This window comes from Petromyzon marinus, chromosome 42 (assembly GCF_048934315.1).
Source record: "Petromyzon marinus isolate PM22_M1 ecotype Great Lakes invasive population chromosome 42, UKy_Petmar_22M1.pri1.0, whole genome shotgun sequence".
In the NCBI taxonomy this organism is placed as follows: domain Eukaryota; kingdom Metazoa; phylum Chordata; class Hyperoartia; order Petromyzontiformes; family Petromyzontidae; genus Petromyzon; species Petromyzon marinus.
Genome location: NC_133708.1, coordinates 5,970,804 through 5,993,584, shown reverse-complemented (window position 1 = coordinate 5,993,584; position 22,781 = coordinate 5,970,804). Strand labels below are relative to the sequence as shown.

The following is a 22,781-nucleotide window of genomic DNA, read 5'->3' as shown; positions in this document are numbered from 1 at the left end:
GAGGGTCATTGGGACAGAAAGGACACCGAAAGCGTACCTGCGTGGTGGCGGTGATGGACAACACGAAGGACGGGACGCTGGAGCAGCTGAGGTTGAGCAGGCGACCCTGAGTGCGACATGCATACGTTACCCAGCATTCCCCACACCACCCAGCATCCTCCACACAACAAATACAGTCGAGCAAGTGCCTGTGCATGTGGTACGGCGTGGCATGGTGCGATTGCTGTGTGTGGCTGTATGGTTTGATGTTGCGGTATGGCTGCTGGTGTTGGTCGGTTCTCGGTGTGTATGTGTGTGTGTGTGAGAGCGCGGTGTTTATGTGAGTGTTTATGTGAGTGTGTGTGTGAGAGAGTGGTGTGTATGTGAGTGTGTGTGTGAGAGCGGTGTTTATGTGTGTGAGAGCGGTGTGTGTGTGTGTGTGAGAGAGCGGTGTGTATGTGAGTGTGTGTGTGAGAGCGGTGTGTATGTGAGTATGTGTGTGTGTGAGAGCGGAGTTTATGTGAGTGTGTGTGTGTGAGAGCGGTGTGTATGTGAGTGTGTGTGTGTGAGAGCGGTGTTTATGTGAGTGTGTGTGTGTGAGAGCGGTGTGTATGTGAGTATGTGAGTGTGTGAGAGCGGTGTGTATGTGAGTGTGTGTGTGAGAGCGGTGTGTATGTGAGTGTGTGTGTGTGAGAGCGGTGTGTATGTGAGTGTGTGTGTGTTTGAGAGCGGTGTTTATGTGAGTGTGTGTGTTTGAGAGCGGTGTTTATGTGAGTGTGTGTGTGAGAGCGGTGTTTATGTGAGTGTGTGTGTGAGAGCGGTGTTTATGTGAGTGTGTGTGTTTGAGAGCGGTGTTTATGTGAATGTGTGTGTTTGAGAGCGGTGTTTATGTGAGTGTGTGTGTGTGAGAGCGGTGTGTATGTGAGTGTGTGTGTGTTTGAGAGCGGTGTTTATGTGAGTGTGTGTGTTTGAGAGCGGTGTTTATGTGAGTGTGTGTGTGAGAGCGGTGTTTATGTGAGTGTGTGTGTGAGAGCGGTGTTTATGTGAGTGTGTGTGTTTGAGAGCGGTGTTTATGTGAATGTGTGTGTTTGAGAGCGGTGTTTATGTGAGTGTGTGTGTGTGTGAGAGCGGTGTTTATGTGAGTGTGTTGCGAGCGGTGTTTATGTGAGTGTGTGTGTTTGAGAGCGGTGTTTATGTGAGTGTGTTGCGAGCGGTGTTTATGTGAGTGTGTGTGTGTGAGAGCGGTGTTTATGTGAGAGTGTGTGTGAGAGCGGTGTTTATGTGAGTGTGTGTGTGTGAGAGCGGTGTTTATGTGAGTGTGTTGCGAGCGGTGTTTATGTGTGTGTGTGAGAGCGGTGTGTATGTGAGTGTGTGTGAGAGCGGTGTTTATGTGAGTGTGTGTGTGAGAGCGGTGTTTATGTGAGTGTGTGTGTGAGAGCGAGCGGTGTGTATGTGAGTGTGTGTGTGAGAGCGGTGTGTATGTGAGTGTGTTTGAGAGCGGTGTTTGTGTGAGTGTGTGTGTGAGCGGTGTGCAGGTGAGTGTGTGTGTGTGAGAGCGGCGTGTATGTGTGTGTTTGTGTGTGTGAGAGCGGTGTTTATGTGTGTGTGTGAGACAGCGGTGTTTATGTGAGTGTGTGTGTGTGAGAGCGGTGTGTATGTGAGTGTGTGTGTGTGAGAGCGGTGTTTATGTGAGTGTGTTGCGAGCGGTGTTTATGTGTGTGTGTGAGAGCGGTGTGTATGTGAGTGTGTGTGAGAGCGGTGTTTATGTGAGTGTGTGTGTGAGAGCGGTGTTTATGTGAGTGTGTGTGTGAGAGCGAGCGGTGTGTATGTGAGTGTGTGTGTGAGAGCGGTGTGTATGTGAGTGTGTTTGAGAGCGGTGTTTGTGTGAGTGTGTGTGTGAGCGGTGTGCAGGTGAGTGTGTGTGTGTGAGAGCGGCGTGTATGTGTGTGTTTGTGTGTGTGAGAGCGGTGTTTATGTGTGTGTGTGAGACAGCGGTGTTTATGTGAGTGTGTGTGTGTGAGAGCGGTGTGTATGTGAGTGTGTGTGTGTGAGAGCGGTGTGTATGTGAGTGTGTGTGAGAGCGGTGTTTATGTGAGTGTGTGTGTGAGAGCGGTGTTTATGTGAGTGTGTGTGTGAGAGCGGTGTGTATGTGAGTGTGTGTGTGTGACAGCGGTGTTTATGTGAGTGTGTGTGTGAGAGCGGTGTTTATGTGAGTGTGTGTGTGAGAGCGGTGTGTATGTGAGTGTGTGTGTGTGAGAGCGGTGTTTATGGGAGTGTGTGTGTATGAAAGCGGTGTGTATGTGAGTGTGTGTGTGTGAGAGCGGTGTTTATGTGAGTGTGTGTGTGTGAGAGCGGTGTGTATGTGAGTGTGTGTGTGTGAGAGCGGTGTTTATGTGAGTGTGTGTGAGAGCGGTGTGTATGTGAGTGTGTGTGTGAGAGCGGTGTGTATGCGAGTGTGTGTGTGCGAGCGGTGTGTATGTGAGTGTGTGTGTGTGAGAGCGGTGTTTATGTGAGTGTGTGTGTGAGAGCGGTGTGTATGTGAGTGCGTGTGTGAGAGCGGTGTGTATGTGTATGTGAGTGTGTGTGAGAGCGGTGTGTATGTTAATGTGTGTGTTTGAGAGCGGTGTTTATGTGCGGTGCACGAGTGCAGCGTCTGACGATCACAACAACGAGCAGGCCGCCGGGCCGCTTAAGTGCAGCAAGTTGGCACAGCGGGGGGAGCACACAGTTGGTGCACCCCGCCATTCATCTCAGTGAGTCAATCCATGGCATCTGAGTGTCCCCCGTGACCTCCTGCCAGCAGCGGGCCTTCCGACACTTCACATGATGGCGTCAAAGTGCACCGAGCTTGGCACAAGCGCAGTAGCGAGGTCACCGCCACGGTACGGTGGTTGCTGCTGCGTTAGTGACGCACCTCGGCCAGCAGCAGGATGCGCTTCCCGTCGGGCCAGATGATGTGGTCGACCTGCGAGCGCACCCGCTCCCACGTGAGATCCGGCGTGCGCAGACTCGCCTGGGGGCGTGGGGCGGGAGGGGACGGGGGGGGGGACACACACACGATGATTCAACACACACCAGCGAGCACGAACGAGAGAGTGTGACCGAGTGAACGAGCGAGTGAGTGAGCAGCCGCGTGTGCTCACCACGTCGATCTCCGTGTTGGAGTGGCCCATGTTGCACACGATGCAGCCGTTCTTCAGCCGGTCCAGGTGTTCGCGTGTCACCACGTTCTTGTTACCTGCCGCACCGGCGATGTTAACAATCACTCACGTGGCCCCCGCCCCCCCTGTGCCCCGATGCCCCCCCCACCTGCCCCCGGCCCCCCACCCAAGTGCTGTGGTGACGTCACCCCCACTTCATGGAAAATCCGATTGTTAATGTTGTAGGTGACTGTGTGAGCAATTGTGGGCGAGTGTGAGCGAGTGTGAGCGAGTGTGAGCGAGTGTGCGAGCGTGTGTGGGCAAGTGTACGACAGTCTGAGCGAGCGATAGCGAGCGTAGGAGAGAGTGCGTTACCCGTGCAGGTGATGACGATGTCCACCTGTCGGATCACCTCACTCAGCTTCACCACCCGGAAGCCGTCCATGCTGCAAGAGAGGGACGCGGTGAGTGCGTGCGTGCGTGAGTGCGTGTGTGCGCCTGTGCGCCTGTGTGCCGGTGTGTGTACGCGCGAATATTTGAGCGAGTGAAAAAAATAGTTTCCGAGTGTGCAGGTGTGTGAGCGAGTGTGTGCGAGCGAGCGTGTGCGAGCGAGTGTGTGTCAGCGAGTGTGTGTCAGCGAGTGTGAGCCAGTGTGCGAGTGTGTAAATGCACCAGGCTTGGAGGGCGCAAATCGGGTCGACCTCGGTGACATAGACCACGGCGCCCATGCCCTTCAGGGCGGCGCAGCACCCTTTACCCACCTACACAAAGACAACAAAAACAAAGATCCCACCCCCTCGTGTAGCCTTAACAGACTGTTGGGGTAAGTGCTGTTAGCGAGTACCTACGAAGGCTGGCACGGCACATGAGGGGTTGGGTGGCCAACACCACGCCCGGCCGTCTTTGTCTCCCCAGCGTCGATGTTTACGCACCAAATCGGGTACTCATTTAACGTCGAGTCGACCTAGGAAAGGCCCAGGACCGGTCCGGATATTCGCCACTCGTGTTGACCGTGGGCACGAATCAAACTTGGGTCACATAGGTTCATAGCCCAGTGCCAAGCATTGCCACATCGCTCCCCCATACGCATGCACACACATATGTACACACGCAACAAAGTGACATGCAAATGTGAAAACAAACACGCACACACTGAGAAAACCTACACACACGCCACACACGCCGAGCGTCCAAATCAAACCCAAGTGATTCCTGCTCGAATGAGCATTGATGCAGTGCTTTTCTCCTGTTCACAGCCATGAGCCAATGGTGTAAATCCCTCATTCCTATGGCAGGGGCGAGTCTACCCAAAAGGCCAACCCATTGTTGACCTCTCCACAAAGTGCTCACATTATCAACCCCGGGAAGGATGATGAGTCAACCCCTAAAGCAGGAATCAGATTTCTAAACGATGAGAAAAACTCATCGTATACAGAGCCACTCGGCGGCCTACGTACATTATGCAAAACCGTTGAGCATGAAGAACTGCACCGTGCTCTTGCCTTACCCAGGATGTAACGTCGCAAACCTCTCGACCGTGAGCCACTCGCCCGCTCTTGCGCTGAGCCGCCGCCTCTCGGGACGGATAAAGCTCCCTAGTTTCGTTTTGTTTCTTAGAAGATTATTTCCCAGGATTTTTGGGAGGCGACCGAGTGAGGCTCAGAGGTCAGAGACGCCAAGTCGGCACCGCCGAGAACCAGAGTTCCATCCGCGTTTCAGCCACAGCCTGGATTTTAACCGGGTTCTAAAGTGTAGTGAGTTGACGGCCTCAAACAGGTCATCGCGACACCACATTCATTTCAGCTTTGAGAATTAAATTATCGGTTTAACGGTCATGATATGAACATGGCTATCTGTGGTAGGGCAGATGGAGAACTAGTGCCCTTTGCTATATGGACCAGAGGTCAATTGAAGGAATCTCAGAGGTAGCTCTGTGATATCCGCTTCCACGGGCCATTCTCGAATACAAAGGGCTGCGCTGATCTGCGCAATTTGGTTATTCGTCTCACAAGGTGACACCAGGACACGCGACTCCGCTCACCTCTCCGTAGCCACACACCACCACCTGCTTTCCTCCAAACATGATGTCCGTCGTTCTCTTGAGCCTGGGGGCAACAAGGGCACACGGAGCTCACAGCTCACATTGTGGGTATGGTGGGCGAGTCTGTGGGTCTCTCTGCGAGTCTGTGGGTCTCTGTGTGAGTCTGTGGGTCTCTGTGCGAGTCTGTGGGTCTCTCTGTGAGTCTGTGGGTCTCTCTGTAAGTCTGTGGGTCTCTCTGTGAGTCTGTGGGTCTCTGTGTGAGTCTGTGGGTCTCTGTGTGAGTCTGTGGATCTCTGTGCGAGTCTGTGGATCTCTGTGCGAGTCTGTGGGTCTCTGTGCGAGTCTGTGGGTCTCTCTGTGAGTCTCTCTGTGAGTCTCTTTGCGAGTCTGTGGGTCTCTCTGTGAGTCTGTAGGTCTCTCTGTGAGTCTATGGGTCTTTGTGCAAGTCTATGGGTCGTATTCTATTATTTATTTTCTTTCTACGTGACTTTACCAAAAGAACCAAAGAGTAGAGTCTATAGGTGTTCATGTGTAACCCTGTGCATCTCCGCAAGTCTTAGGTGTTCACCGGTGCATGTGGTGCTTGGCAGGTGCGCTTGGGCCTACCCGTCCAGGATGGACTCGCGGCAGCTGTAGAGGTTGTCAAACTTCTGCTTGGTCACCGAGTCGTTGACGTTCATGGCCGGAACGCATAGCTTCCCGCCCTTGGACAGCTGGTACAGCCTGCGCACGCACAGCCGCACACACACACACGCGCGTAGGTGTGCTTGGGTACGTGTGGATTTGCGGGGATGTGTGTGGGCGTGCGTGGGTGTGTGGGTGTGCGTGGGCGTGCGTGGGCGTGCGTGGGCGTGCGTGGGCGTGCGTGGGCGTGCGTGGGCGCGCGTGGGCGTGCGAGGCGTACCGGTGCACGCCCGTGACGCTCTCCTCCACGATGCCCTTCACCTTCTTGAACGTGTCCGGGTACTTCTTGTACATCCAATGCGTGAGATCTCCCCCATCATCCAGGATCTGGGGGAATGGGCGCACGAGGGGTCGGGGAAGGCATCAACCAGAGCAAGTAATTTCCAGTGTGAGTGAAAATATGCAAGAAGGTGTTTGTAACAGTGTGCATATGTGTAGGAGAGTGATCATGTGAGTGTGCTAATGAGTGGGTAATGACAGGGTGACACCTGCTGGCCGGAAAGGGAATCACGGGTACGGGCACGGTTAAGTACCAACCAATCAGAGAAGGAGGTGTATCTGGGGCAAAGGTAACAGGTGGGGCTAACCGAGATGCTCCGGAAACCCGCTCGAAGGTTCCACGAGAGGGCGTGGCCGGAGGCGGGGCCTAGCCACGCCTGGGGGGAAATAAGGGGGAGCGGACCCGGGGCTCGGGGCTCGTGTGTGGGGTCCTGGGTCCTGGCTGCGTCGCTGCTCGCCGTCATCTCTCTCCGTCGTCCGGCCACGTGGAAGATCTCCTGCGTGGTTCCCATCGCCGTCATCGTCACGCGGCCAGCCAGCGGCGTAGCCGAGTGAGGGCGATGGGACCACGCCGAGTGATCGGCTATGTGTGTAGCCAGTAGCGGTGTTAATACCTAGAGTTATACTCAGTGTGAGGAAGAACAAGTGTTGGGCTGTGTTGTGCCCAGTGTGAGTAATAAAGAAGAAGTACCCCTCTACACGACGTGTCGTGGAAGTCGCTTATTACAAGTGTGTAGTAGTGACATAGAGGATGTCACTGTGTAGTGCCGGCCCGGAAGGGTCGTGCCATTCGATGTTCCTACATCGTGGACAGCACCGTGTGGGTGGCTGTGTGTAACACCAGCCCTAGCGTGGACAGCACCGTGTGAGTGACTGTGTGTAACACCAGCCCTAGCGTGGACAGCACCGTGTGGGGGACTGTGTAGTACCAGCCCTAGCGGGGCTTGGCGAGCACTGGGATAGTGCGGGCACCATGCACAGTGTGTGGTGGGGGCTCCCCCGAGGGGGAGGGGGTAAGTGTCAGCCCAGGGGCAGGGTTGCCCCGGGCCGTGGCACTCTGGTTGACCCCGTAGACACGTGATCCGGAATGTCCACACAGGGGGCCCCAGGTGAGGGGGACTAGTGAGTGATCACGTGTCCGGAGAGGGCTCTTGAGAAGGATCGAGAGGGAACGAGAATGTTCAATAAGGCGGGCGGGGCCGAGGGCGGAACGGCCCCGACCAGAGAGGGATATAAGGCGGGTTCCCTGAGAGGGACCGGGGTCGCTGCATTCTACAAGCTCGAAGCTCAACATCTGGAAGCGGGAAGCTCTACGTCTGAAGCTGTAGCGCTTCGTCATACGAGGCAACGACGTGGTCGGAGACCAGAGTGAGGGATCGACCCTTCAGAGCAGTAACTCGCTGTAGTCTGGCAAAGGGGCAGTTACCCCTTTGTGTTACGGTGTTACAAATAAAAGTGTTGCCACTAAAAGGAACGACGTCTGTGACTCAGTTGGACCCACTACAAGTGTTTCAGAAGTGAGTGCATGTATGATCGAGTGAGTGATTTAGTGGGTGAGTGTGTGTATGAGCGAGCGAGCGAGCTAGTGCGTGAGCGAGTGAGTGTATGAGCGAGTGAGTGTGAGCAAGTGAGTGTGTGAATGATCGAGTGAGTGATTTAGTGAGTGAGTGTGTGTATGAGCGAGCGAGCTAGTGCATGAGCGAGTGAGTGTATGAGTGAGTGTGTCAGCAAGTGAGTGTGTGAATGAGCGAGTGAGTGATTAAGTGGGTGAGTGAGTGTATGCGCGAGTGAGTGTGTGAGCAAGTGAGTGTGTGAATAAGCGAGTGAGTGATTTAGTGGGTGAGTGTGTGAGCGAGTGAGCGTGCACGGCACCATGTTGGGCTGCCAGCCCTCGCGGGTGAGGCAGCGGTTGATGCACCACCAGAAGTCGTCCTCAGACTCACCCTTCCATGCAAACACCGGGAACCCTGCACTCACACAGCACACACAAACAAAAAGATCCCCCCGTATAACCTTAACAGACTGTTGGGCCAAGTGCTGTTAGCGAGCACCTATGAAGGTAGGCACGGCACACAAGGGGGTGGGTGGCCAGCACCAAGCCGGGCCCCCTTTGTCTTCCTATTGGTAATGTTTACACACCACACCAGGTACTCATTTGAGGCTGAGTTGACCTAGGGAAAGCCTAGGACCGGTTCAAAGAATCGTCACTGGTGTTGGCCGTGAGTGGGAATTGAACACAGATTGCTGGGTTCATAGCGCAGCGTGCTAACCACTACACTATCACTCCCCACATACACACAGCACACACAAGCGCCGTTGTGTCAGCGCACACGCCATTTATTTATTAACGTTATTATGATTCCGATTGTTTACCCAGGAAGGCCACACTCAGTCTAAGACATCCTGCAAATCTTTCGCAATAGAGGGGGGCGGCATTGATGCTGCCGTGTGCGATCCCGATGGAGTGATTTGCTGGGTAATTTCTTTAGCGATGGTATGTTTAGCCAATACTAGTAACAGTTAGAAGGAGAGTTCACGTTTCGATCGTGCAGCGGGAGAGAGTTGCAGATGACCGGAGCAGCCGCGCAGCCACAGTGTGTGCGGCGTGAGACGTGCGAGCGACGTGCGAGTGTGCACAGTGACCGCTCAGTGAGCGTGTGTACCGAATAAGTGTGGGCGTGCGTGCGATCGTGTGACTGTGTAAACAAGCCCACCGCCCCCAACTGTAACTACACCCCCCCCCTCACCACCCTCATGCTGCTCCCCACCCCCACGCTCACCGGCCTCTGCAAGAGCTGCGGCCACCTCGTTCTGCGTGGAGTAGATGTTGCACGCGGCCCAGCGGCACTGAGCCCCCAGCGCCGTCAGAGTCTCGATCAGCACCTACACGCGGGGACGCAGGGACAAGGCGACGACACGGGGTCACGGGACACACACACACACACACAGAGTAACGGGGACATGGAGAGCCGCGTACCGTGGAGACATGGGGTTACAGGGGACGCGGGGCCGTGAGGGACACGGGGTCATGGGACCGTGAGGACACAAGTGACGTGGGGACACAGGGTCGTGGGAAAGTGGAGACAAGGGGACGTGGAGACACGGGGACGTGGAGAGACGGGGGCACTGTCCCACACGCTCTTCAACACACACTCAAATACCCACACACAACCACCGACATCCCCCCCCCGCCCCTAAAAAAACAAAGCTCCACAAATATAGCCTACATAGACTGATGGAGCAAGTGCTGTTAGTGAGCCCCTATGAACGCCAGCATAGCACACAAGGGGGTGGGTGGCTATACCACACCTGGCTGCCTTTGCTTCCTGCACCAGGTTATCATTTGAGGCCGAGTAGACCTACAGGAGGCTTAGGACAGGTTCATATATTCACCACCGATGTGAGCCATGGTCGGGAATCAAACTCGTGCCCACGTGTACATGTGTGTGTGTACCTGTTTGTGTACGTGCGTGCCCGTGCGTGTGTGCCCATGGCCTTAACGTGCACATAGCCTGCCACAAGCGCCATGGTGCAGTCTCCGCTACTTAGTGGCGAACAGCGGTTGTTGTTGTTGTGCCCGTGTAACCACTTGTATGTGCCCGTGTACCCACTTGTATGTGCCCGAGCGTGCGTGTACCCGTGCATGTGTGCACATGTGCGTGTGTGTGCCCATACTGCGGACTGGGCAGTGATGTGAGTGCAGCCAACGACGCGGGCGCCTGCAAGCGGCTTGTCTCCCTGCGCACGCTTCCGCAGGGCCATCAGCGCCGGCATCTCTACACACGGATACACACGCACACACACATATACACACGCATGCATACACAAAACAAATACCCCCACTAAAGCCATAATCGAGTGTTGGGCCAAGTTCTTTTTGCGAGCACCTATGAAGGACAGCACGGTACATAAAAGTGTGAGATGACCAGCACCACACCTTGCCGCCTTTGTCTCCCCAGTGCTGATGTTTACTACACACCGCACCAGTTACTCATTTAAGGCCATTTCAGGCCAAATGCTAGGTGAGGCACAGGACCGGTTCCGATGTCCGCCACTGATATTGGGTGCGAGCAGGAACCTCGGGTCACCGGGTTCGTAGAGCAGTGCACTTGTCACTGTGCCACCGGTCCCCCCACGAACACGAGGGTGCCGGTTGCGAGTTGAGACTAATCAGGTCTGGGGTTGTGCAATCACGATTCTGGGTTCATTGGTCATGGGACTCATGATCTTGGGTTCACGAGTCATGTGTTTATGATCACGGGTTCAATAGTCATGTGTGTCGTGGTTCCCCACGTCCCCACGTCATCGTCCCCACGTCGTGCAAACATTGTCGTCAACTGGTTTGCAGTCTTATCATCAGCAGCAGCCAGGAGGTGATGCTGTGTGGGGGTGGTGGCGATAGTTGTGGTTGTGTGATGGTGGTGCTAATGAGTGGATGGTGCTGGGTGGCGGTGATGTTGGCACGGTCGCGTCTTCGCACCCTGCTCCGCGATCTCGATCTCGCGCCGCCCGAACTCCGCCTGCTTCACGTTCTTGACGCAGAAGTCACCTCCTCCCCGCGAGTTGAGTTGATTCTTCTCCCGCGGAGACACCTCATCGTCAGAGCTCTCCGAGTACGACGCTGCTGCAATACACAGGCGCACTCGTGTCACCTCATCAGCCTCTACACACACACACCAATACCAACGCCCACCATTCGTCACTAAGGGACGGTGACGTCACCAAGGTGCCTGTGCCAGGCGTAATTTGAGGCCACGTGAAGTGTCGAAGGCTCACTGACAAGAGATCAACGGGACAGACCCAGGTGACATGGGTTAGCTGACTGAGATGACTGTTAGATGCACCAGCTGTATCTCCTACTATGCCAACTTGCTGTGTTCTAGCCACCCGGCGGACCGCTCGTTGTTGTGAGTGTCGCTACTCTGCCCTGATTTGTTGTTGGAGGACGACTGCTTCCATCTGCCCAGTAGCAGCGTCCTTCATGAGCGTCCTCGACAGAGGCCGATCTTGACACCACTGGTACCAGTCTTCAGCAAGTCCACTCAGCTCCACATCCTCCCATACCGCATCAGTCCATTTCTCCCTAAGCCCATGTCGTGCCCATTTAGCTCCGTATATGCGGCCAAACAGAAGCTGCTTGGGCATGCGGTGGATGGGCATGCGAGCTACATGACCCAGCCTGCCGGAGGAGCTCACTGATGGGAATGTGTCAAGATCTTTCAAGGATTTGTGAGCTCCTCGCACAATCCAGCCTGGTTAAACGCAGGATGGATCGTAGACAGGCCCAGCATGAACGTTTGTAATCGGTGCAGATGTTCCACCAGAGGGATCCACGTTTCACAAGCAAAGAGAAGAGAGGGCATGAATGTGGCTAAGAAGACCCGAAGCTTCGTGTGGAGCGACAGACCAGGTAGCTTCCGCACAGCTTTACGCAGCCGATGAAAAGACAATGCCGCCCGACTGATTCGGAGTGAGACCTCTGCTGTCAAACAGAAGCTGGTCATAAGCACACTGCCCAGGTATGGGAAACTCCACTCTTTCCACAACTACTCCATCACCAATTGGGAACTGAGGGGGCGGAGTGTTTGATGGCACAAAATACCCAGGCAGGTGCTTAGTTTTGGTTGGGCTGATGGTAAGACCCCTACACACACACACTTGTACATACACAAAGACCCCCCGTATAGCCTTCACAGGCTGTTTGGGGCAAGTCTTGTTAGCGAGTAGCACCTATTCAGGCCAGCACAGCACATAATGGGGTGGAGTGGGCAGCACCACGCTCGGCCGCCCTTTGTCTTCCTCCCAGTACTGATGTTTAAGTATCTCAAGAGATACTCATTGAAGGATGAGGTAACCTAGGAAAGGCCCAGTACCGGTTTGGATATCGAACTTGGATCGCCGGGCTCGCAGTACAGAGCGCTAACCGCTACACTACCGCTCCCCACACACACACTCATACACGCACACGCTCCACCTCACCAGCCTGACCCCCCAAATCCTGACCTCTATCCCCCAGTGACCCCCCACCGCTCCCCACCCTTTGCACGTCGTACCCGAGCTGTAGCTGTCGGTGGAGGACTGCGAGATGGAGCGAGAGAGTGAGCGTCGTCCAGTCTTGACGGGACGACGCTGGAACTCCAGCTGCTGGTCAGCAAACTGGATTTGCTGTGTGAGCCATGAGAGATTGGAGGGGGGGTGGGGGGCGAGGGTGGTTTCATAAGTCATTCAGGGTCAGCCCCCCTCTTGCCCCCGCTGAAGGCAACCCAGGCCAAACAACTGGTCTCACGGCCATTGTCACTGGCCTGGTGGTGGTAGCGATGTTGTCAATAGAGGGTGGATGTGGGTGCCGGATAGTGGCAGGTGGTGGAGTTAGGTGGTGGGTGGTTGGTGGTGGCAGAGGGAGTGAGTGGTGGTGGCAGTGCTGGGTGGTGCCGAGTAGTGCTGGATGGTGTATGTATGTTGAACTTCTTTTGCACCATACGTAGCCAACCACGCTAATCGGAGGTGCGGAGGAAGGACAACAAACTAAAAACAAAAAAAAGAGTTCTAACAAAATTCGTTTTCAATCTAGATCTAAAAGTCCATGGCTCCAGTTGCTTCCTAATATCGGAAGGAAGACCGTTCCAGACGGCCACAGAAGTGCATTTGAAAGTGTGGTTGGTGGTGCTGGTCCAGTGATGATGGTTAGTGATGGTTGTGGGTGGCGATGACAATGGCGGTGCTGAGTGGTGGTTGTATTGGTGGTGGCAGTGATGGTGGGTGGTGGTGGTGATGGCGCTGGGTGGTGGTGGCGGTGCTGGGTGATGACCGTGGCGATGTCTCGGATTATTTATTCCTGTAAGTGGGGGAAGCAGCACATTCTGTTCTGAGGAGAGAGGGTGGTCGGCATGGGAACGGGGCATGGGGGCCGTGAAGATTAAACAGCACATACGTACGCATCCACACACACACACACTCCCCCCCACATCGCACACACCCACACCTACAAAGACAAAGAGCTCCCTGTAGACCGTCTGTCAAGGTGGTCAAACACAGTTAGCGGGAACCTTTGAAGGCCAGCGCAGCACACAAGAGATTGGGGTGGCCAGCACTAAAATCGACCTAGGGTAGAGTCCCAGGACCGGTTTAGATATCCATCACCCATGTTGGTGGCCGTGGGCGGGAATCGAATTTGGGTCGCCGGGATCGTAACGCAGTCGCCCCAACCGCTGCACCACCACTCCACCGTATGGAGCGTACGCGCACGCACGAACAGACTTCGGAAACCTTGCCAAGGTGCGCACTGCGAGTCGGGCACTCCCACCACGTACTGTACTGATACCTTCCTTTATGCCCAGTGCAAAGTCGCAAGCGGGTCCCTTTAACACTTAGAAGGGCCCAAAATGTCAGCTGGGTTTGCGGTGTACCCCACAGGAATCCTGCCACTGATGTCGGCGTGCGCCAGGGGTTACGCAACGTCCATGGGGCTTTAGTGAGCGGCGGAGGACAAACGAGCGGAACCGCACAGCTCCCCCACGCCATCTCCAGCCCCTCTCCCTGACATTTACCCGAGCCACGGTCACCGTCAGGGGTGACGGTTGTCCCACCTTTCAACATACAAACAATCCGAGTCAAACGGCTGATCACGTGTGGTTAGGTAAAGTGCGGGTCTTCTGCCACCTCTTCCCAGACATCTGCTCAGTGTGGAAGGGCAGGCAAAATGCCATGCAGAGGGGCTTTCTCGAACTCCCTCGAAGTGAAAATCTTGGGTGGGTGAATGGGTGTATCTGCAATTCAGCAACTCAGACAAATCAACAGAAAGGCTAAATCACTGACAGGTGAATCTCCAATAGTTGCTCTTCGTAGGCCATATGCAATAGGAACTGGAGAGTGACATTGTATCGGGTCTTCCTAGGGCCTCACGGAACGGGAGCGGACGAAAAAATAACGAAAGTGACACTCGGAGGATCGGTTGGGAACGGATAAGCTTGTAAAAGAGCCACAGGATAGGGAGAGCTCGCTGACGCGCCTGAGGCTAGAGCATTGTTGGTAGCAAACTTAAAGGCTGGAGTCGGGCTCCGGGATTCTGGACTCTGATCGCCGCGGCGAGATGCGCCTCTTCACAAAGCGCAGCGCTCGGTGAACACGAAGTGGCCCAGCGGTGGCGCACTCACTGCTCATGGCAGAGGTTTGCAGTTCCAATTCCGTAGGGCTGCCCTGGTTGTAACCGCGGTGCGTAACAGCATCAATCGTACAAATGCTGCGTCCCGTCTGCGTCAAAGTGGACGTTACAGATCCCCGTGAATTTGAAACTAGTAGGAGGCCATTGTGTGCCGGCGTTACAGTCCCAAGTTGGCCAAATTAGAAAAATGAGACCGCAAAATTACTAAATATGGATTCCACGTAGAAACAGCACTCCCTCCTGGCAAACTCCAGATGCAGGAATATGGGCTGACTGGCATCACGCACAGCCCTTTTGTCAATCCACTGCTGCTGGAGGGCATCTCCATGAAGTGCGCGGTGTGGTGGTGGTTGATTTGGCCATACTTCACCACACTGATTTGTGTGGCTTGGTGAATTTGGGGAGCATAGACATGGGAGCAAAGCAAGTACCAGACAGCAATTGATTTTTTTCTGCACTGCCCTCTGCTGCCCACTAAATATCACAGGCCCCTGGTGGCCTATGGCAACCTGTGCGTGCATTGCGGTCGCCCATCCAGGGGCTAGCCGGCCTTCTCCCTGCATAACTTCTGAGAAGTGACAAGACCGGGCACATTCCAGGTAATTTGGTTTATGGGTGGAACATTCAAATAAAGTTGGCAAATGTAAAACTTTCCATGCTTGGCACTGCTTATCAAAACAACCCAACAAAGTCAAAAGGGCGGCAGGGTGGCAGGGCGGTGGTGACGCTCGCGCCTCACAGCAAGAATTTCCTGGCTTCAATTCCCAATTCAGGTGCCTCTCTCTGTGTGGAGTTTGTACGATCTCCCCTTGGTCTGCAGTGTGGGTGAGCAAGTGAGTGGAAGTCAGCATGTGTGAATGAGTGCAGTATGTACGTTCTCCCCACTGGTCTGCATGGATTTCCTGGGGTTCTCCAGTTTTCATCCAGAGCATTAAAATCCCAGTGAAACTGATATTGGTCAAACATCCCAAAGTAAAACAATTACGCAGCAAATCACGCAATTGGAATCACGCACGGCAGAGTCATCGATAATTATTCAAGCAATTCATCCTCCGTGTATCATTTTACCCATCGCTATTCGTTTTTCTCAATAATTATGTAGTTTACGTATGATTGAGTTTACGTAAAAGTGAGTTCATGTTGGAATGAGTTTACATGCGATTGTTTTATTTATCCCCCGATGCAACTTCCTCCGTCATTTTCTGCCATTGCTGACTCCAGCTAGGGGCTGGACACCTATGTATATTAAAAAAACAGCTTCACAGCTCATCTGGATTCTTCCAGATCTAATATCTACTAAGTAATCAGACAGCCAGCCCAGCCCTAGCCAGCCCATCCCCTACCCAGTCTCTTTGTGCCCCTCAACAAGGCACCATTGCCTGCAACGTAAGCCTCGCGATTAACACTGTCTGCTAACTAAACTTCAACGAAACTGTTATGAGGCAGTGTTAACACGAAGGCATTCGTGTTAACATGAAGATGTATTACCGAAGCTATCAACAGAAGGTGTGTAGTGGATCTATTGCTCCTTTGGCACATGTTATGTTGGTAAGGCACCAAAAATATATTAAATACTCCTAAACACAACTGTCGGCAGTTCCAGAACACGCGTGCCAACAAGGACACTCAAATGATTTGATAATGTTGAGGTTTTGTGCAAAACTTGTTACTACTGGCCAAGACTAATTAGAGAATCTATTAAAATCGACAGAAATACTTTTTTTACCGTTCTGATAGCTACAGACTTAGTGCTGCTTGGAAGCGTATTATCAAGTAATACACTGTTCAACTGCATGCCTATACAGGTCACCATGCATCTATGGTGATTAACTGTGAGCAGGTAGAGATTTTTGGGCCCAAAAAAGGCAGAATGTACATACATAATGGACCTACATAATGTACATAAATGATGTTAATCAACATACATAATGTACATAAATGATGTACATTATGTATGTTGATTAACTGTGAATAACCCAACCAATAATATATATCTATTGTCATATTCTTGGTTCTTTCGGTAAAGTCACGTAGAAGGGAAACAATAAAAATAAAAATATAAAACAATAAAATTCTCACGTTTCGCCTGCAACACAAGCAATCATCATCAGGTGTGAAAACCACAACAAGAAAATTTGAAAAAAGTGGCGGTTATTTTTAACGTTAGCACCACGGAGAGAGATTTGACAGTTTGTTCAGATGGACGAGTCCATCTATGTTCGGAAAAGAGGAGGGGGGAGACGAAAAATAATGGATGCGGTCTGAAAGCCACCTTAAGCGTGATCAATCCATTAAGACCCGAAATTGTTTATCAAATCCTTCCAATGATTGCTAAGCCAGAATCCATTTTCACGGTTGAAATTGTCTGTGTTTGTATATGTGGATAGCCTCATGAACGAATCTCTCATGGTAGCCAGATGGCTTGCAAAGAACCTCTGTCTTGGAGAAGTCAATGTAATGTGAACCTACTGAATTATAACAGTGATCTGCCACGGCCGAGGTGTTGGTCCTACCGTGTTTCAGGTCTGCTTTGTGTTCACGAATGCGGTCCGAGACATGTTGTTTGGTTTCTTAAATGTAACTACTACCACAGAGGCAACTTAGTCTGTAGACGCCAGGGCACTGTATGTCCGGAATCACATCTTTTACAGACGGAACCAGATCACAGATTTTATGTAATGTGTTGAATCAGACCTGGATCTTGTGTTTATTCAAGATTTTGGAGATCTTTTTTGTGATCCCCGCAATGTAGGGTAAAGTGATGGTTTTGAAAGGCTCCTCAGGAAGGTCCTTCTTCATGGTTGGAGTGATAGCTTTGCGGATTGTGTAGTCGGAATAACCATTAGCCTTAAGAGCTTGGTGTACGTGCTTGAGTTCACTGGCTATATGTTCCTGGTCGGATATGCATTGGGCTCTATAGTGCAGAGTCTTGATGAGGGAATTCTTCTGGGATGAATGGTGGTGGGAATCCGGTTTCAGGTAAGCATCCGTATGGGTAGCTTTCCTGTAGACAGTGGCTCATTGACCCATCAGGTCTCTTTTTTATTAGGACATCCAAAAAAGGTAGCTTGCCATCTTTTTCGACTTCCATAGTAAATCTGATGACTGGGTATATGGAATTTATGTGGTTGAAGAATTGGTCTAGAGCAGGCCGGCCATGTGGCCGGCCTGCTCTAGAATCTCTCATGGTAGCCATCTGGCTACCATGAGAGATTCGTTCATGAGGCTATCCACATATACAAACACAGAGACAATTTCAACCGAGAAGATGGATTCTGGCTTAGCAATCATTGGAAGGATTTAATAAACCATTTCGGGTCTTAATTGATTGATCACGCTTAAGGTGGCTTTCAGACCGCATCCATTATTTTTCATCTCCCCCTCCTCTTTTCCGAACATAGATGGACTCTACTTTCTGAACAAACTGTCAAATCTCTCTCCGTGGTGCTAACGTTAAAAATAACCTCCACTTTTTTCAAATTTTCTTGTTGTGGTTTTCACACCTGATGATGATTGCTTGTGTTGCAGTCGAAACGTCGTGAAAATTGTATTGTTTTATCTTTTTATTATTTTATTGTTTCCCTTCTAAGTGACTTTACCGAAAGAACCAAGAATATGAATCCCTGCAGTTACGAAAGCTTTAAATCAAAATCTATTGTCATGTATATGAATATATTAACCCTCCAAACCCCTGCTCTTCCCACCAGATTACATCACAATTATCCCTCTATTTAAGACCGAAACATTAGGATTCTCCACAATTATGGCTGTCGCCTGATGAGGCTAGTTGTAATTACCGGTGAAACGTCATACTTTAATTGTAAATGTTGTGGGTTTACTCGCCACCACTCCGGTGTGCTCAACTAGTAACAAATCGGCATGTTTTGTTTACGTGACAAACACTACTAATTTGCTGCGTCGGGTGATGACGGGGTTAACGACACATTTATATTTACGCGATCAAACCCAAACAAAACCTCTATTACTAAGGCAGTGTGAATGGCGAGCGTTGCGAGGTCTGAATAAGCATGCTGTTTTACAAAACTGCCGACCCCGTCCCTCTGTTTGTTGGATTGTTATCACAGGGAGCACGCGTGCGTGATTCACGCATCGCCAATCTGAGCTAGCACTGGGGCCCCCATCTCACTATCTCCCCCAGAGGCGTCAAGTTTCATTCCTGTGCCATTCTAAAAAATAAAGACCCCCCCGCCCCCCCGTGTAGCCTTGAACAGCCTGTTGGGGCAAGTGCTGTTAGCAGGCACCTTATGAATGCCAGCACTGCGCACGGGAGGGTGGGTGGCCATAACCAAGCCCGGCCGCCTTTGTCTCCCTTATGCTGATTTTGACAAACCACATCAGGTACTCATTTGAGGCTGAGTCGACCGAGGGGAGGCCCAGGATCGGTTAAAATAATCGTCACTGATATTTGTCTGTTAGCGGGAATCGAATTCAGGTCACTGAGTTCGTAGTGCAGCGCGCTAACCGCTACAACAGCCGCCATTCACCACAAAGTGGCAGAGACGTCACCACGGCACTTGTGCCAGGCTATGTGCACGTTAAGGTCACGTGAAGTGTCGAACGCCCGTTGGAAGGTCATGTGACAGACCCAGGTGCCATGGGTCAACTGACTGAGACGACTGGCCGATGCACCACCTGTGCCCCCTTCTGTGCCAACTTGCTGTGTTCTAGCCACCCGGCGGACCGCTCCACAGTCGGACACGCACGCACACACACACGTGCCCACTGAGTAAAAAACACAACATGAAACATACACACACAACCTCTTACAATAACACAGGGACACTCCGGGGCATCGCAATGGCATTTTTTTTGCTCCCACGCCTGGTATGCGCAGGTTGTGGTTTCGGTCCCGACCTTGACGCGTGTATATTTGGAATTTGGTGGATTTTTCACCGGGTCCTTCGGTTTTTCCCTCCACATTAGAAGCATGTGTTTAAAGTATTTGGCTGTTTTAAATTTCCACATGATCAGCCACTTCGTTGAGTTATCATTTGTGACCAGGTCGCTTCTGAAAAACAGCTGCAGAGCTCAGTGGGCCTTACCTAGTAAAATAAAATAAAAATGTTCAGTTTAGTTTCACTGACACATTCCCCATGTGCCTGCCAATGCCAAGAATGACATTGGCAATGACCTGGAATCAATATTTGGTAGTGCACGAATCATTGTGCCACCGCTCCTCACGTGGTAGAAACACACTTCGACAAATACACCCGTGCACACAAACACACACACCCCTGCACAAACACACGCACCTCATACACGCACACAACACCCTCACGTGCACATGGCATACACACACACAACTCCATCTCTCAAAGACGCACGAACTTGCACACACACATTAACTATTACACACACACACGCAAAGACAAAGATTCCCCGTACAGCCTCACACACACGCCCCCACTCACCCACCACACTTATAACCTCTGCAACACGCGCACACACTCGCACGTACGCACGAACCTAGACGTTCTAGCACAGACCTCGCACACACACACACACAACGCCCATTCGTCACTCAGTGATGGTGACGTCACTACGGCGCTTTGTGCCAGGCTAGGTGTACCTTGAGGTGCAAGGTGCACCAGACTCACATACGCACCTACACTACTAATACAGCACTCGCACACACACGCAACAAAGACAAAGAACCCCCTCCTATAGCCTCAGCAGACTAGGTTAGCAATTAGCTCCTGTGAAGGCCGGCACGGCACACGAGGGACTGGGTGTCCAACACCACGTCCGGCCGCCTTTGTCTCCCCAATGCTGAAGCTGACACACCGCACCAGGATTGGTTCAGACAATCGTGAGCCTCCGGCGCGCGCACATTCACACTCTGACACGCCGCTACACACCCCGGACACACACAACACGCACACACCGACACACACACCGACACACACACACAACACGCACACACACAACACGCACACACCGACACACACGAGACGCACACACGCCCCAACACACACAACCCGACACACACCTACACACACAAGACGCACACACCGACACACACACCACGCACACACACCCCGACACACACAACACGCACACACCTACACACCCCGACACACACAACACGCACACACACCCCGACACAACAACCGCCATTCGCCACTAAGTGGCGGTGACGTCACCACGACGCTTGTGCCAGGCCATGTGCACCTTGAGGCCACGTAAAGTGTCGAACGCCCGCGGGCAGGAGGTCACGGGCAGACCCAGGTGCCACGGGTCGACTGACTGAGATGACCGAGATGACTGGCTGATGCACCACCTGTGCCCCCTACTGTGCCAACCTGCTGTGCTTTAGCCACCCGGCGCTCCGCTCGTTGTTGTGAGCGTCGCTCCTCCGCCCTCCGTTGTTGTTGGAGGGCGATTGTCTCTAACTGCCCAGTAGCATCCTTCACGAGCCTCCTCCACAGAGGCCGATCTTGACACTGCTGGTACCAGTCATCGGCAAGTCCACTCAGCTCCACGTCCTCCTGTACAACATCACTCCATCTCTTCTCTAGCCCATACCGCGCCCGTTTAGCCCCCTCGATCCGGCCGAACAAAAGCTGTTTCGGCATGCGGTGGCTGGGCATGCGGGCTACATGACCCAGCCATCGCAGCCTTCCCCGCCGTAGGAGCTCACCGATGGGACTTTGCCCAGATCTTTCAAGGATTTGTGAGCTCCTCACACAATCCAGCCTGCAGGTTAAACCCAGGATGGATCGTAGGCAGGCCAGCCTAAATGTTTCTAACCGGCGAAGATGTTCCATTAGGGGGGTCCACGTTTCGCTAGCGCACACACTGACACACACTGACACACACACTGATACACACTGACACGCACAGACAGACACATTAATACACACTGACACACACAACAAAGACAAAGATCACCCATAGAGCCTTAACAGACTGTTGCAGCAAGTGCTGTTAGCGAGCACCTATGAAGGCCGGAACGGTACACGAGGGGGTGGGTGGCCAGCACCACGCCCGACCGCCTTTGTCTCCCTAGTGGCAATGTTTACACACCACACCAGGTACTCATTTGAGGCTGAGTCGACCTAGGGGAGGCCCGGGACCGGTTCAGATAATCGCGCACACACCGACACACACAACACACACACACTGACACACACAATGCGCACACACCGACACAGAACACGCACACACCGACACACAACACGCACACACTTACACACACTGACACACACACTGATACACACTGACACGCACAGACAGACACATTGATACACACTGACACACACAACGCGCGCACACCGACACACACCGACACACACACACACACCGACACACACAACACACACACTGACACACACACTGACATACACACTGACACGCACAGACAGACACATTGATACACACACAACACACACACTTGACTCCTGCAGTCAGGACGAAAGCGCGACACCGGTAGGGATACGAATACCACCATCACCACCACCGCCACCATCGCCACCATCACCAACCACCAGCACCACCACCACCAGCACCACCCACGGCTCCCTCGTGCGAGCGAGCGAGTCTCCCTCCCCCCCCCCCCTCCAGCGTCGCTGCCCCTTGCCGCTCACCTTGCGAACCTTCACCTCGCTCTTGGCCTGCGCGCTGGCGGGAGCCTCCTTCTCCACGCTGTTGTCCGCCATCGCTGCGCCTGGGTGGTGGAGACGGGTGGGGGGGGGAACTGTGGAGGAAGGAGGGGGCGGGGGCTGGGAGAGGCGGGGCCTGTGGGGAGGGGCCTCGGGGGGCTGAGAGGGAGGGGCGGGGCCAGCGGAGCTTGCGCAGAAGGGCGGAGCCTGACGATGTAACGTGCCGGGCAAAGTTCCAAGTTCGTGAAATAATAGACGCAAGGGCCGTTGCCCGAAACGTCGCCTGTTATATTTACATATGTTTTGTTCCCTATTAAGGGCCCACAGTATTAGGGGCCGTCCATAAATGACGTCACGCGATTTTGGACGATTTTTGACCCAACCCCCCGAATCGTCACACGGCGTCACAAAAAGTCAGACCCCCCTCAAATATGACGTCACAAAGCTCTGCCCCCCCCCCCCCAAATAAAACATGCTTCAAATCGCGTTAAACTATTATCATTGTAGTGCGTATTTAATGTGCCGCTGCACTCTGATGTTGTAGGAGAAAACATTTATTAAAAAGTATATTTAATTAAGTAGAACGTGTTGTCTATATTTATTTAAAGTTGCGCATTTTGATGTGACGTCACATTTCTCAAACCCCTCTCGTCACACATCGTCACACATCGTCACAAATGTCTGACCCCCTCCCCCCCCCAGGTGCGTGACGTCATTTATGGACGGCCCCTTAGTGAAGAATGTGTCATTACTTTTGTTTGCTATGAATTGTGCTTTGTGCACCAAATCCAACCCAGCAGCATCGTGACTAAATCATGTACAAAGACAAAGATCCCCCGTATAGGCTTAACAGACTGTTGGGGCAAGTGCTGTTA

At 52.8% G+C, this 22,781-nt stretch overlaps 1 protein-coding gene across 2 annotated transcripts in view; it reads right to left on the bottom strand.

Annotated features, from left to right (window-relative positions):
* The window catches only part of LOC116951304 (S-adenosylhomocysteine hydrolase-like protein 1), a 28,251-nt gene extending 6,223 nt beyond the window's left edge, over positions 1-22,028 (bottom strand). The window contains exons 1-14 of one of the 2 annotated variants that reach the window (XM_032969836.2): positions 21,892-22,028; positions 12,177-12,288; positions 10,604-10,747; positions 9,799-9,899; positions 8,904-9,006; positions 7,996-8,090; positions 6,065-6,171; positions 5,767-5,883; positions 5,161-5,224; positions 3,792-3,880; positions 3,495-3,565; positions 3,123-3,217; positions 2,894-2,992; positions 38-106 (exon numbers count right to left, since the gene is read on the bottom strand). In XM_032969836.2, the coding sequence (XP_032825727.1) occupies positions 38-106; positions 2,894-2,992; positions 3,123-3,217; positions 3,495-3,565; positions 3,792-3,880; positions 5,161-5,224; positions 5,767-5,883; positions 6,065-6,171; positions 7,996-8,090; positions 8,904-9,006; positions 9,799-9,899; positions 10,604-10,747; positions 12,177-12,288; positions 21,892-21,963 (1,338 nt within the window). In that variant the 5' untranslated portion in view covers positions 21,964-22,028. The remainder of the gene's footprint in view (positions 1-37; positions 107-2,893; positions 2,993-3,122; positions 3,218-3,494; positions 3,566-3,791; positions 3,881-5,160; positions 5,225-5,766; positions 5,884-6,064; positions 6,172-7,995; positions 8,091-8,903; positions 9,007-9,798; positions 9,900-10,603; positions 10,748-12,176; positions 12,289-21,891) is intronic. The other variant, XM_032969837.2, reaches the window with a different exon arrangement.
* Positions 22,029-22,781: the final 753 nt, after the last annotated feature.